The sequence below is a fragment of the Ctenopharyngodon idella genome, chromosome 6 (assembly GCF_019924925.1).
Source record: "Ctenopharyngodon idella isolate HZGC_01 chromosome 6, HZGC01, whole genome shotgun sequence".
NCBI classification, from domain to species: Eukaryota; Metazoa; Chordata; class Actinopteri; order Cypriniformes; family Xenocyprididae; genus Ctenopharyngodon; species Ctenopharyngodon idella.
In genome coordinates this window covers 4,375,102-4,388,505 of record NC_067225.1, presented here as the reverse complement: position 1 = coordinate 4,388,505, position 13,404 = coordinate 4,375,102, and the positions used below count along the sequence as shown (strand labels likewise).

Genomic DNA, 13,404 nt, shown 5'->3' with positions numbered 1-13,404 from the left:
GCTTGTCAGTATTGACGACAACTGGTTTTCACTGCCGTCTTTTCAGCACCTGGACAGCTCCACTCGGCCAAGAAGAGACTGGGGCTAGTTGTCACTCCTTTTCACTCCAGTCAGTATTTCTCAGGGTGTTTTTTTTTTTTTGTCAGTTTCTGTAGACGCATACATTAAAGTCCTGACTTCAAAAAAGCATTTGAACGCATACATCGTTATCTCGTCTTAACGCATCGATCGGTTTTATTGTGTTCACCTGTGCAACAGCTATTACAAAAATAGCTAGGATAAAAATTCACAAAAATTCTTCTTTAAGAGAATTTCGAAGAAGTTTGGATTCAACATACAAGAGGAAGAAAAAAAAAAACCATTTGTAGGACTTCTCTATAATTGGACTTCTCACTCAAAATAATAGGTATAGTTGCTGAGATTAGCTTTTTTGACAACTGGCCCCGGTGAAATGTGTGAAACAATAGTGTTCGTTTTCCTCCATCAGATGGCGCTAAAATGTCTTGCGCCTTCTGAATAACTAAACAGAAAAAGTGAAGTAGCAAATAGCTATTTTTTGTCCTAAGACATATATATTACAATTCACGCAGAATATAATTTAATGTCCAGTCAGTATTTGACATAACTGTGCATACATGATATTCTGGACACGTCACACACTGTTTATAAGCATAAGACATATTAATAGCAAAACATTACCGCGCGTGCTTAGGACGCGCCACACTACATTGTTTGCTTTTGTTTATTTATGATGAAGATGATAATGTATCGTCTGTGCTTTCAGTGGACTCTTCATCTGTGTCAGAGCTATCTGAGGACTCATCGTCATCATCCTCAACGTCGTCTTCATCATCATCATCATCAGATGTGTCAAATTCATCAGATTCATCATCATCATATGATTCATCCTCCGTTTCTAGAATTTATGATGATATCCAGATGAAAAAGGTGAATTCAACACATTTGGATTTCATTATTAAAGTTACCCATTTGGAACATTGCTTCTAATGAATTTGTTTTAATTTTCATTCATGTCTAGTGCTTCACAAAACATTTTTGTTTAAAGCAATTTAGAGATAAATAGGCTATATCTATGTTAATTTAACTACTAAAGAGGAAAGTTGTAGTAAAGCTTAAGGTTTTGTCATAAAAATGTAAATTCTTCAATTTTAGGGTCAAAGCAAAGTGGAACTACCATGTCAAAAATAAACAGACAGTGATAGATAGATAGATTATGAACTTACCTATCAGTAATTTTTCTTCAATGAGAGGCAGGAAGCTCTTGGCCTCTGAGTTTTGAGGCTCATAAATTAAAACTAAATTTAAAGAATGAAAACATCAGTATCATGATGTAAGAAATGCCAAATAACAATATTATAGTAAACAATACTAATTCAAATGGCTACTTACTCATCTGACAGAGCTTCTTGGCAAGTTGATAATTCTTTGTCATCACAGCCTGTAGAAACTGAATTCATAGAAACACAAACAGAACATTCGTTTAGCTGCATCTCAATAAGCCAACAACAAGAGTCCATATTAAATAAAAAGTGTCTTTTGATACTTACAGCCATTTTCAAACACATCAGAACTACTATTTCTTCACTGCATTTCTCCTCTTTTCTAGCTTGCTTCCTTCTTAAAGGGATAGTTCACCCAAAAATGAAAACTATCCCATGATTTACTCACCCTCAAGCCATCCTAGGTGTATTTGACTATCTTCTTTCAGACGAACACAATCGGAGATATATTTTAAAAATATCCTGACTTTTTCAAGCTTTATAATGGTAGTGAATGGGGGTGAGATTTTGAAGCCCCAAAAAATGCATGCATCCTTCATAAAAATAATCCATCCGGCTCCAGGGGGTTCATATAGGTCTTCTGAAGTGAAGCAATGGGTTTTTCTAAGAAAAATATCCATATATAAAACTTTATAACTACAGTAACTAGCTTCCGGCAGATGGCCGTATGCATCGATTTGCGGTGGAAGAGTAACCCCTGACCCGACCCATGACGTAATGATGAACGCGGAGGCACAGAGGATAGAGCAAAACAAAACACTGGTTACGAATTAGAAGTCTAAAACAAGACATTTTATAGAGAAATGTTGGAGAATTCGGATATAAGAGAAAAGGAGCTTGAGTTTGCTGCACAGCCCTATTTGTTTGAACCGCGAGAGGCGCCTAAGCTTATAATACTCCTACATCCTGTGTCATACATCGCGTCAGGGGTTACTCTTTCGCAGTATGCGTACAGTCGTCTGCCGGAAGGTAGTCATTTTAGTTAATAAAGTTTTAAATATGGATATTTTTCTTACACAAACCCACCCTTCACTTCAGAAGGCCTTTATTAACCCCCAGGAGCCGGATGAATTATTTTTATGAAGGATGGATGCATTTTTTTAGGCTTCAAAATCTCGCCACTCATTCACTACCATTATAAAGCTTGGAAGAGCCAGGATATTTTTTAAATATATCTCTGATTGTGTTCATCTGAAAGAAGATATACACCTAGGTTGGCTTCAGGGTGAGTAAATCTTGGGATAATTTTCATTTTTGAGTGAACTATCCCTTTAATCTAATTGGCATTGCTTTTGTTCCTTTTTTGTAAGTCGCTTTGGATAAAAGCATCTGCTAAATGTAAATGTACATGACGTGTACCTCTGCAAACAGTTCTAGGGGCACGTGTCCTTCTGCGCTCTCATTTTCTTCCTCTTCACTTTGCGTCTCATGAGGATCCTGGTCATTTGCAGACGGCACTACTTGAGGGGCCTGGATATGTAGTTCATGCACACTTTCTGACTGGACTTCACATTCTCCTTGCTTTTCTAATGTTTAAATAAGAAAAAGAAAATCTTTTTTGGACCTGCTGTATTTGTACTGGAGCCCATGGGCATCACAAAATGCTTCAGGAACTGTGAGACAACTGGGTTGAACAATAAATGTGTTGAAAAGGACTAAAGGATAAAACAGATTCAGTACCTGTCATAATAGGGGGGACCTGTTTAGGTAGTTTATGTCCATGCGTGGTTACATTTCTGAAGGACGGAGCTTTAGAAGCATTATACCCTCTGCTGCTGAAAAAAATGGGTGATAAAAGGTAAACTATTAGAGATCACTGGAGCGAATGAATGCCATCAGCTTCCCTGCTTTATGCATGTACGGCCCATAAACCACATCCCATGCATGACCCAAAGAGCATGTTGACCGGAATACAAAAAGCCACTGATACACTCAAATTAAAAATAAGCTTGTTTCTTTATTCCTCTCAGTATCATACATCTGTCATAATGATCTAGTATAGACAACTGTCACTTTTAGTTATTATTTTCAAATATAACATTCTTTTACCTCTTGGAATTGTGTCCTTTGAGCGTGGTATTTGATGTTTCAGAGTTTTGGGAAGGATGCCCCTCTGTCTTTGTAGAGGAATCCTGCTCTTCTCTCTTTCCGCTGGGTTTTGCTTTCTGTTGCCTACACAAAATCAAACCAAAGCATCTAAATGATGGTTGAAGTGTAATTCTGTCATGTCAACTCTCGGAGTACTTGGCATGGTAATGATACGACAGTGTTGATGTGTTTGGTCTTGGCGGAATAGATCTGCTGCTGCAGAGCAAGTACGGGACTTACTACTGCCAATACATACACAACATGCTGCTGTGAGCAAGTAAGACATGCTGCTCAGGGCTCGACATTATTATTGTCATGTGCTTGTCCTTCGGGGAAGTAAATCGGTCATTAGATTTTTTGTATTGTAAATATAATTTATTCTAAAGCAATATTCTCATCAGTGTTCTATCAGCTTTGACATATTCAAATCTGCATATTTGTGATATTTACCCCGAGGCCGTTTTTTCTTTAACCTTTATAAAGGGCATTTCCCCCCCTAATCCTATTAAATGTATGCTTCATCTTTCATTTTAAATTCTTAAATTTGTTCAAAAATTACAGCTGCATTAAATAATATTATGAGATTGTTTAAATATTTTTTTTTAATATACAAATTAAAAATGTTGGAAAGAATAATACTTTTAAACATGAAACTAAACCTCCAGTAGGTGGCAGCAAGTGATCTTCTTAGTGAGTGAGTCATTGAGTCATTCATTCAAAGATTTGTTCAAACGGCTTATTCATTCGAGAATAAGGCAGTTGTTTATGAATGGGTCATTGAATCTTTGACTCAACTGATTGTTCAAAACGCTGAATCATTCAGTAATGAAAAAATAGTTGAGTGTTGCTGTCATATGTGCTATGCTTCTGCTGTGATCTTTGTTTTGAACTATTTTCGCTGCTGAAACAGAACAAAAACAGTCAATATTGTGTCTAAAATGTAAGTGATTTAATTTTAACTACTTGTTGAACTGTTGTATGAAATCTGTTGTATGAAGTGTCACATTTTCAATCATGATGGTATTCAGGAAAACAGCACTCTTGGTCGTGTAATGTAACAGTAACAGTGTCATACGTTGTAACAGTGTCATACATTATAAATATAAAACTCCACATTTTGAATTTTTACAGCAGTATGTTAACTGAGTTTCTTTGTGTGTGCGGCGCTCATTTGTTTCGATTTCTCCTCGAAACTGCGCAACCCTCAACGGCGCAACCTTACTGTCAGTACATTATACATTATATATTATTTATCCTCTATCAATTGGCACTTACACTAAATGAAATAAAATCCGAATCATTCTCGTGTTTTGGTGATTCCCTAGTTGTTGTTTTTTTTTTGTCATTGACATTTTAATCAGGCTACTTGTCTGGTCGGGCAAGTAAAATTCTCTTTCACTTGCCTCTTCAAAAAATCCACTTGTCCCAGACAAGCATTAATGTCAAGCCCTGCTGCTGCTGTACAATATAGCATACCCGTAACAGATCTATACAGGTGGAGCTGGGGAAGGTGGAGGGTTTCTGAAAGCTCACTGCAACTGCTAGTGAGCTTGCACTGCTAAGTATTTGAAGGTTGAGAGGCGAGCTCATTGGCTACTGATACAGTAGGAACCAATCAGCTGTGCCCTATAGAGAACGATGTGATTGCTAACAGATTGAGTGAAGGACCTAGATCAGCCTGCGCCATTTAGAGTTTTATGACAGAACTCTGTTTTTAATACATTAAAGCAGGGGTGTCCAAACTGCGGCCCGGGGATGATTTTCAAACGGCCCGCAGCTTGTCTATTAATATATATTTTAAGTGGCCTGCCACGCATAATTTACAAATTGTGCAGTTTCACAATGTCAACACAAGGGGGCAGTACTAGATTTTAGGCCAGGGAAATGCGCCAAAAGCGGAACAAAACATTGCTACTTGTGCGCACTGCGCGCGACTCACAAGCTCACAAATGTGTTTACTTGCTGAGTGTCTCGATCACACAACCACTAAACAGCCAGTGAGAAGTGTTTGAGTTCGGCGTAGAGGTCTCAGGTACAAGCTACAAATCTCTTTGTGATTTAATTCAGTTTAAAGTCAGTTGAAACAGCACTGACTTTATCAACAACACTAACGTGCAAATCAGGAGAAACATTGAGCTGATCCAGTTAGAATATTTTTCAACCAACAATTCAACAACATTTATCATGGATTTACTGTGGTAACACTAACTGTATTTTGTCAGAAATGTAGGTTAATATCTCATTTTATTTCATTTTTAATGTAAACATGTATTAAATGAGTAATAAAGGCCAAATTGCAAGCTATTTTTTGTCATAAACTTGCAGTTTTGTGCATTTGTATTTATATTAACTGTGTTTCAGACTAAATACCATAAAGCCATTCTATATATATATATATATATTTACCATGTAGTGAGGTGCCATGTGTGGTTTTACCTGTGGTGATCTAATTAGAGTACTTTTTAATTTAAATGATAATAGAGTTCTAACTCTAATATTTAAATTTCACCCTTTAAAAACAAGGTTGTTAAAAGTTTTACAGATATTGTTTGTGTATTAAATTTACCTCTGTGTCTTATCTCAAGCTACTCTACTGTCAGCTCAAGCTTTTGTCAAATCTGTCATGTTTTCAAGTAACAAAACATGTAAGAACCGGCCCCCAGATGTGTCCATGACATCGAATCTGGCCCCCTTTTAAAAAAGTTTGGACACCCCTGCATTAAAGTCTCATATATGAACATTACTTCATCTATGCAAGCAAAGTCAACTGAGAGCTGCATGTGCAATTCATGTTCATTAATCACTTGTATAAAATGCTTTACCTTGTGGAACTTGGAGCTTTGATTTTTGTTGTCTCAGAGTTTATAGAGAAATCCTGTTCTTTTGTCTTTCCACTGGGTTTTGGTTTCTGCTGCCTATACATAAAATCAAACCAAAGCACCGAATACATTTGATGCAAATGTGTTTTTTAAAGCAACTAAAGCATATTGTATATAATATCCAAAAGACCTTTCACTGCTCTGAAAATCCAGCCATCAGTGTTAGTAACACATTTTTAAACCTACTTTGGTTTCCATTCCACTGATTCTTTTGCCACTGGATCTACAGAACAAAGGATGCAACGTCATTTAACCTTTCAGATGAAAAATAACCCTTAAGGAAACCAAGGAAGATTGTCGTCATGTGCGTGTAAATGCCTAATCTTAGAAAGCAGGTGCTATAGCGTATATGTATTGATAGAAATTATTTCCTGCAAATTGATTATTGTACCTGCTAAGCTGCCAATCACTGGTTTTAAGGGTGCAACCTCCTTTAGAAATAGAAAAAAAGCCAAATGTTAACAAGATTAAAGCCAAATCAACGCAGTAAAATTCTATATATTACTAAAATACTAAAATGATCAAGATATACAGTTTGTCTCATGATATGAAAGAAAGAACAATATACAAATCAAAAACTGGAACAGAAATCACCACCATATGTAGATTGTCCTGCTACCACTGACCTTTTCATTGCCTTTTGATGAGACTTCTGATGGTCGCCCGACACACTGTAATCTTATCATTAATAATAAAATATTTAAAAAGTATTTTGATGTTAAAGAAATGCAGACATGCAAAGCCATTGTGAAAAGCCTTTTAAAGAGTAACTGAAATTATACAAATGTTTAAAACACAATTTGTGTGTTTATGTTGAGTTAATGTAAAAATACACAAGGGCCCAGTTTTAACCTGTATGTGCCCTGATGTTATTTTAACATTATAGTTAATAGGTAGATCTGTCTTAAAGGTAGATCTGTCTTCTGTCATCATTTACTAACCCTCAAGTTGTTTCTAAACCTGTATAAGCTTCTTTCTTCTGTTGAACACAAAAGAAGATATTTTGAAGAATGTTGGTAATCAAACAGTTGACGGTAGCCACTGACTTCCATGTCAATGGGGCCCATCAACAGTTTGGTTACCAACATTCTTCAAAATATCTTCTTTTGTGTTCAACAGAAGAAACCCAGCAAACATTTGGACGTTTAATGACCAATGAAAAGACGTCCCTCCGACACGTCCCGTCATAGTTGAAAAATAGTGAAAAAAATGAAAGTTATGAAACGTATCTGAATGCATTTTTAGGAAATGTTCTGTGTTACATTTTTTTATCCTACCGCGACTGTTATTGGCCAGGGACACGACGTTGCCGTCGGACCAATGTTTGCTGGGAAGAAACTCATACAGGTTTGGAACAACTTGAGAGTGAGAAATGAGTGGGTGATCTGTGCCTTTAAGTCTTGATGCGCTGCCTGTAACTCTAGAGTCTGTTGAATGTTTTAAGCTTTGATCACTTTCACAGAGCGAATGTATCAAATGGAAAACAGGTATAAACTGTTTAAAAAATAACGTAGAACAACTTATGTAAAATAAGTCGGATAACACATTAAAATGCCATAGGCTATATTATGAACGTTCTTACCTGTTCATCTGTGCGAAGTGTCTGTCTCTCTTTTTATAGGATATACCGACTGTACTTGAGAGCTGAACGGGTAATTATTTTTTTTAATAAAGCTTGTCATAAAATTTTAGACCTACAGTAATACTTTTCGGAAGTTTCGTTTGACTTTCTGATGCCCTGTTGCAGTTTGAGAGGGCAAGCGTGCTGTTTCCATAGCAACTGGAGGCGTCACCTCCAAATAAACCGAGTGCAACATTATCCTTCCGGAACCAACATCGTGCGTAACACTTGCTACCTATAATAATAAATTTGTTTTACACATAATTACAGCATACAATAATGTATTCATTATTTAACAATAATAATAACAACAAACTATATACATTATTATTAGGCTATAGGATTTTAACGTCTAAGTTAATAAAAAGTGAATAAAATTGCGCATTTTTGGTGTGCTAAACAACAATGTAGTGTACATTTGATAAACATGTAAGTTTTTTTTTTTTTTTTTTTTTTTTTTAAAGAAGGTAAATACAAATGAACACTTTTACTTAGCTGAAGTTTTTGCCTGTACAATGACATCACATTGCATAGGGGAAACTTTCGCTAGTTTCCACACATTACTTTAATATTTCTTAGGGTCTGTATAGACAATTACCTTAAAGTCCTGACATGTTTTGAGCATGTTGTCACACTATATGGGGTAAGATGTCTCAGTGGATCCTGCCATGCTTTTCTGCTATATTTAAACAATTCTGAAACAATTGATGAAACAGCAGAAATGTACAAGGTAACATACATCAAGGGGGTAACATACATCAACTTACTGTTTTAGCCATCAAATTTTGTAATTAATAAATTAGTAAATATTTATTGTATTGTATTTATTGTATTGTAACATTTAAACACAAATGTGACAACTTTCCCCGATCTGTGTTTGAATTCAACTTGAATTAAAAACACTGCTAAAAAAAATAAACCTTGGTGTAACTTTAGCCCCAAAATTGTATATTTACTGAAATAGTATAGCAGTTGTGACAACAAGCTCCACTCTCCCAAACTTCATGAAGTGCTCACAAAAAGTAGACAGTCTAAGACTTATGTTCAAAAGTTTTGTTCATGTGATCCAGCATGGGATATAGTGGTCTGTTCTTCCTCATCAGGTGCGTCTTCAGGTGTTTGGCGAGATGGTCACTGCGCATGAAGCGTTTGGAGCAGTCCGGGCACGTGAAGCGCTTTTCACCGGTGTGCGTGCGCAGGTGCCTCTGGAGCTCGTCAGAGCGCGTGAAGCTCTTCCCGCAGAACATCCAGCTGCAAACGAACGGGCGTTCGCCTGCGTGCCACCTCAGATGCGCCTTCAGGTGCGACGTCTTGCCATACACCTTCCCGCAGCCCGGCATGTGGCACACGTGCTGCTTTCTCTTTCCCGGCGCGTCGGTGGTCTTCTGGCAGTTGGGGCACATGCATCTCCGGCATTTCCTCGACTTGGAGTGCAGCAGGGTGGCGATTTGGGACTGATACTGGCCGAACTCTGGGTGACCCAGAACCCACCCGCGGGGGATCTGAAAATGATGTGTTGAGGAGTGATTGGCAGCGCCGGCGTCTTGTAGGGTCCACCATTGTATATCCTCCCGTGCCAAATGTCTCTGCGGATGATGCACAAGTCCACTGTGCGTGGGTACGTAAGTTGAAATGGACGTGGGAAGAGAAGCGTATGAGGAGGAGCATGCTGATGGACAAGGCAACATCTTCAGGGGTGAGAAGTCATAGTGCTCCGCCGGAGGTGTCAGTGGCATTTCGTGGTGTGGATTTAACGAGGTCTGGATGTGCTGCGCCAGCCTCACGCCACAATCAGAGGAAAAAGTTGCATGTGTGGAACCATCACTTCTCCAGGGATGGAAGAGCTTAGGTGGGGAACCTTCATATGGGACGTGCTGCTGGTGCTCCATGGATCCGGATGCACGGGAATGGCCAATGCGATTACAGGTGTCTTCGAGTAACATCAAGGGGGATCCTTTGATGGATTCTGGGGTGGAGTTTGGAGTCCGATCCTACGAAATATAAATACGTATAATTTGTGCTGGAATGATTGCCACTCTAATTCATTCCTGTTTCTGGCACATTTAGGATTCCTTCCTTATTTAGGGAGTGAGAACCACTGGTACCATGCTTAGAGCCTATTAACTAATCTCTCCCAAATCAACATGCAAGCAAAATACATCAAAATGACAAGTTTGACACATTTCATATCAGAGAACATCACTTTTTACGCACCTGAAGGAAAGCTTGCAGTGGGTCATTGCGCATTATGGCAACCGCAGTTATGCCACACCAATGAAGACTTCTCGATATAGAATCCTTATAACTGTGTTTGCGCACCGGTGCGCCTCTTTAATGCCGCGCAACAACTCACGGGATAATCTTGTAGCAAAGTGAACACACTGGCATCATTTCATTGAGTTTGATCACAACTCCAGCCAGTCAGAATGAAGAGTTTTGCCTTTGAAGATTACCGCTGCCCAATCATCAAAGAATAACGAAAGAGCTCAAATCCTTTGAGTGTTTGCTGCTTTGGATAATAAAAGAATTGATTATTTGGAGGGTGAGATGGGGAGCGTTGAAGGAGGTGCAATTAATTAATCTGGATTAAGTGAATGGATCAAAGAAATAATAAAAAGATAGGGTATATGCCACTAAAAACATACAGTAATTGTGGCTTATGTATAGAAATGTATAATTATTTTCTTTGGGTACTGCATATTAGTTGGATAAAGTTACCCCACTGTAGCAAAATTGGAAAAGTTGCACAATAGGGTTATAACTCAAATAAAAGATTTCCTGTATCATAAATCGATGAACTTTTGCTTAAACACCCAAATTCCTCTACGTTTAAAAAAAAAGGTCACGCCAGATAAAAAAATTGGAACAACCATATAACAAAGGCTACTGCTTATAAGTAAGTAGCACCTCCTAAAACCTTCTAGAACTGTTTTTCTAGAACAATCCAAGATTTGAATTCACTTTTGCCTTGTCAAACATATAAAACAAATATAAAACACATTGAACACAAAACTTTAAAGTTTTATATTATGTATATAGGCTTTATTCAATTGTTAATTGTATTTTTGTGAAAATTTGAATTTAACATTTCATAAGATGTTTAAAGTTTAATGATATTACAAGGAAGGATTTTAAAAAGAACAGCATGGAAACCTGCCGATCCATTCACTATGACGGAGTGAGAGCGAAGGACACGGTTAAGAGGCAGCGTGTGGGAGGCTGAGGCTATTGAATACCTCTTGAAGTGCTTACAAGGGTGTCTAGAACTAGAGCAACATCTGTGGCTTTCCACAACAAAGCAGAACTCTGTTCGTTTAACCGCACAGAGCTTTGAAGTTTCAAGAAGACAGAAAGCAGCCATTGTTCTCTCAGGCCTACATGAAGGCCCTCCAACTTGGGTCTCTTTAATTTAAAAGTTTCCCCCAGTAATGTGATAGTTCTCTCCTGTTTCCCTAGTGAACCTTTGAGGTGAAGCCTGGTTTTGTGTTTAAAAGCCAGAGTTCTGCCGCAGAATCGCTGAGTAGTTTAGCCCTGGGTCATGAACTGTGGGCTGGAGGTTAGTGTGTGTGTGGTATGATTTTCCCGGTCTGCTTAAAGGTGTGTGTACTGTCACTTTCATCAAATCTTTCCAATTATATAGCTCTATACTTGTCAACATTTAGGTCTATTTTTTTCACCTAAGGAATTTTAGGAGAAACCTCAGAGACAAAGTTTTTACCTTCTACAAGATGCTTTAATGAGGAGAAAACCTGTGAGCAATACAATATTTCCTCTAGGAAATTATACTGTATTTGAAAATGAAATTGTTAGGTTTAATGGAACCTTTGTTTTTGAAAATTCAGCAATTTCATTTCAATTCAGTTTAATTTCTTCCATGATTTTCTCACATATGATTTATTAAGTTGCCAGACACTTTTATTCAAAGTGACTCAAAGTGCAATAGTAAATAATATACAAAAACAAACAAACAAACAAAAATATTGGGACTGCTTGTCAATATTAAAATAACTAATTGTGATTAGTTTTTTCAGTAAAAGTGTAATGTTTGACTATATATTTTTGTTGAAGAGTGCAAAATAAATAAATAAACATAAAAGTATACATGAAATATTAGAACTGATTGTCAAAATCAAAATAACTAATTGTGATTCAGTTCCTTATATAGAAATAAAATAAAATAGTCAAATCAGATTTATTTCTATAGCACTTTATAATGCAGATTGTTTCAAAGCAGCTTTACAGGGATAAACAGGAAAATAACGATTCAATGATGCAAAAAGAATTCAATTCTGCTGTAAAGCAGCTCTAAAAACACAAAAGTGTCATTGTTCAGCTGAGGTCAGTTCAGTGTTGATTCAGTTTGGTTCAATAACTGAGTAAAGTTCATCAATTATGGAACGACTTCAATTTAGCTATAACACAGCTCTGGAGAAAACAGCGATGTCATCGTCCTGGGCTGCGTTTCCAGTACAACAACGTAAATCGCTGCTTCAGTACCATAGTACGATGCATCATTGAACAAATCAACTAGTCACAACTGTTTCCTGAAACCGTATTGTCTCAAACCTGTCGTTCAGCCATGTGCCACATTGGTGAATGATGTCATGCAGGTGGTGGAGTAATAACTTCTTTCAATGAATCAGTTTGAGATCAAATTAATGCTAGATTTTTTGCTATAAAGTACAGACATGGCATCGGAGGACTAATTCTCATTTTTCTCAGTTATTTTGGTTTATTTCTAGATTCATTCATAAGCTCGTTCTTACATAGAGCACGTATACATACATGCGCACTCTTCAAAAACGGTGCTTAAAATCTGTTGTAAATGACATTTGTATATATTCATAATAAAATATAGACATTGTACTTAATGTAAGATAATGATAAGATAATGATTTATTAAAGCTGCAGTCCAGAAGTTTTGCCTCTTTGTCGCCATCTCTGTTTGAAACCTGCAATTGCAGTTATTCGTGCAATTATCATCTTTACGTGGGTTGTGCTCCGGCACGGCTCCTCAGCGCGGATGAATCTAATGTTTGCTGTCAGTCAACACATTTGTGTGGATACTGTACTTCAATATTTCAATATTACTGTACTACATATATTTCAATTTCTGTAGCCACTCCACAGTCCGAAGTCTTTCGCTTTTGACTACGGGTGAATCTCCAGTTGTCACTGATGATTGTCATTTGGACCTTTCCGGATTACAATCTGCCTTCAAAATGATAAGTTTAATTATTGCAGCTGCTGTGAGAAAAGGCTATAAATGATCTGCCGCCTGTAGCATCCTCACATGCCATATACATGCCTACTAGCTGTGACTCCTTCTTTATGTAAACAGAAGTGATGTAATGATGCAAAAACGAACGGCTGCATGCTCGAATTTCCAGCGGAAACCCACCAGTACCATCCGGATTAGGAAACATTATTACAAGCTTACTGTTGTGAATCGGGCTAAGGTAAGGAGATAGTTTTGAACACTGGCTGGTTATGTACTTGCTTGGATAGTTTTTAA

At 37.4% G+C, this 13,404-nt stretch overlaps 2 protein-coding genes across 4 annotated transcripts; both read right to left on the bottom strand.

The window, feature by feature from the left end:
* Positions 1 to 581: 581 nt before the first annotated feature.
* On the bottom strand, positions 582 to 8,070 carry erich2 (glutamate-rich 2). Of its 3 annotated transcripts, none has more exons than XM_051897049.1 (11): positions 7,851 to 8,070; positions 6,895 to 6,946; positions 6,660 to 6,699; positions 6,455 to 6,491; positions 6,212 to 6,304; positions 3,351 to 3,473; positions 2,982 to 3,076; positions 2,661 to 2,827; positions 1,411 to 1,468; positions 1,245 to 1,316; positions 582 to 916 (listed from the first exon to the last, which is right to left on the bottom strand). In XM_051897049.1, the coding sequence occupies exons 1-11, from the start codon at positions 7,856 to 7,858 to the stop codon at positions 747 to 749; spliced, it is 915 nt and encodes a 304-aa protein (XP_051753009.1). In that variant the 5' UTR covers positions 7,859 to 8,070; the 3' UTR covers positions 582 to 746. The 3 variants fall into 3 exon arrangements, with proteins under 3 accessions (XP_051753009.1, XP_051753010.1, XP_051753008.1); XM_051897050.1 differs by having other exon boundaries at positions 2,982 to 3,073; positions 7,851 to 8,067; XM_051897048.1 differs by lacking the exon at positions 7,851 to 8,070 and having other exon boundaries at positions 6,895 to 7,183.
* A 242-nt stretch (positions 8,071 to 8,312) lies between these two features.
* On the bottom strand, positions 8,313 to 11,467 carry LOC127514305 (transcription factor Sp5). The gene is made up of 2 exons (XM_051897047.1): positions 10,104 to 11,467; positions 8,313 to 9,880 (listed from the first exon to the last, which is right to left on the bottom strand). Exons 1-2 carry the CDS (start codon positions 10,134 to 10,136, stop codon positions 8,921 to 8,923), a joined length of 993 nt encoding a protein of 330 aa, XP_051753007.1. The 5' UTR covers positions 10,137 to 11,467; the 3' UTR covers positions 8,313 to 8,920.
* Between the last annotated feature and the right edge of the window lie 1,937 nt (positions 11,468 to 13,404).

Excerpts from the sequence above, each read along its gene's own strand:
- LOC127514305 (XM_051897047.1), bottom strand. The coding sequence starts at position 10,136 with ATGCGCAATGACCCACTGCAAGCTTTCCTTCAG. Across the intron at positions 9,881-10,103 it reads CACTGCAAGCTTTCCTTCAG|GATCGGACTCCAAACTCCAC; the intron begins GTGCGTAAAAAG and ends TATATTTCGTAG.
- erich2 (XM_051897048.1), bottom strand. The coding sequence starts at position 7,014 with ATGGCTTTGCATGTCTGCATTTCTTTAACATCAAAATACTTTTTAAAT. Across the intron at positions 6,700-6,894 it reads CATCAAAAGGCAATGAAAAG|GAGGTTGCACCCTTAAAACC; the intron begins GTCAGTGGTAGC and ends CTATTTCTAAAG. Across the intron at positions 6,492-6,659 it reads AGTGATTGGCAGCTTAGCAG|ATCCAGTGGCAAAAGAATCA; the intron begins GTACAATAATCA and ends TTTGTTCTGTAG.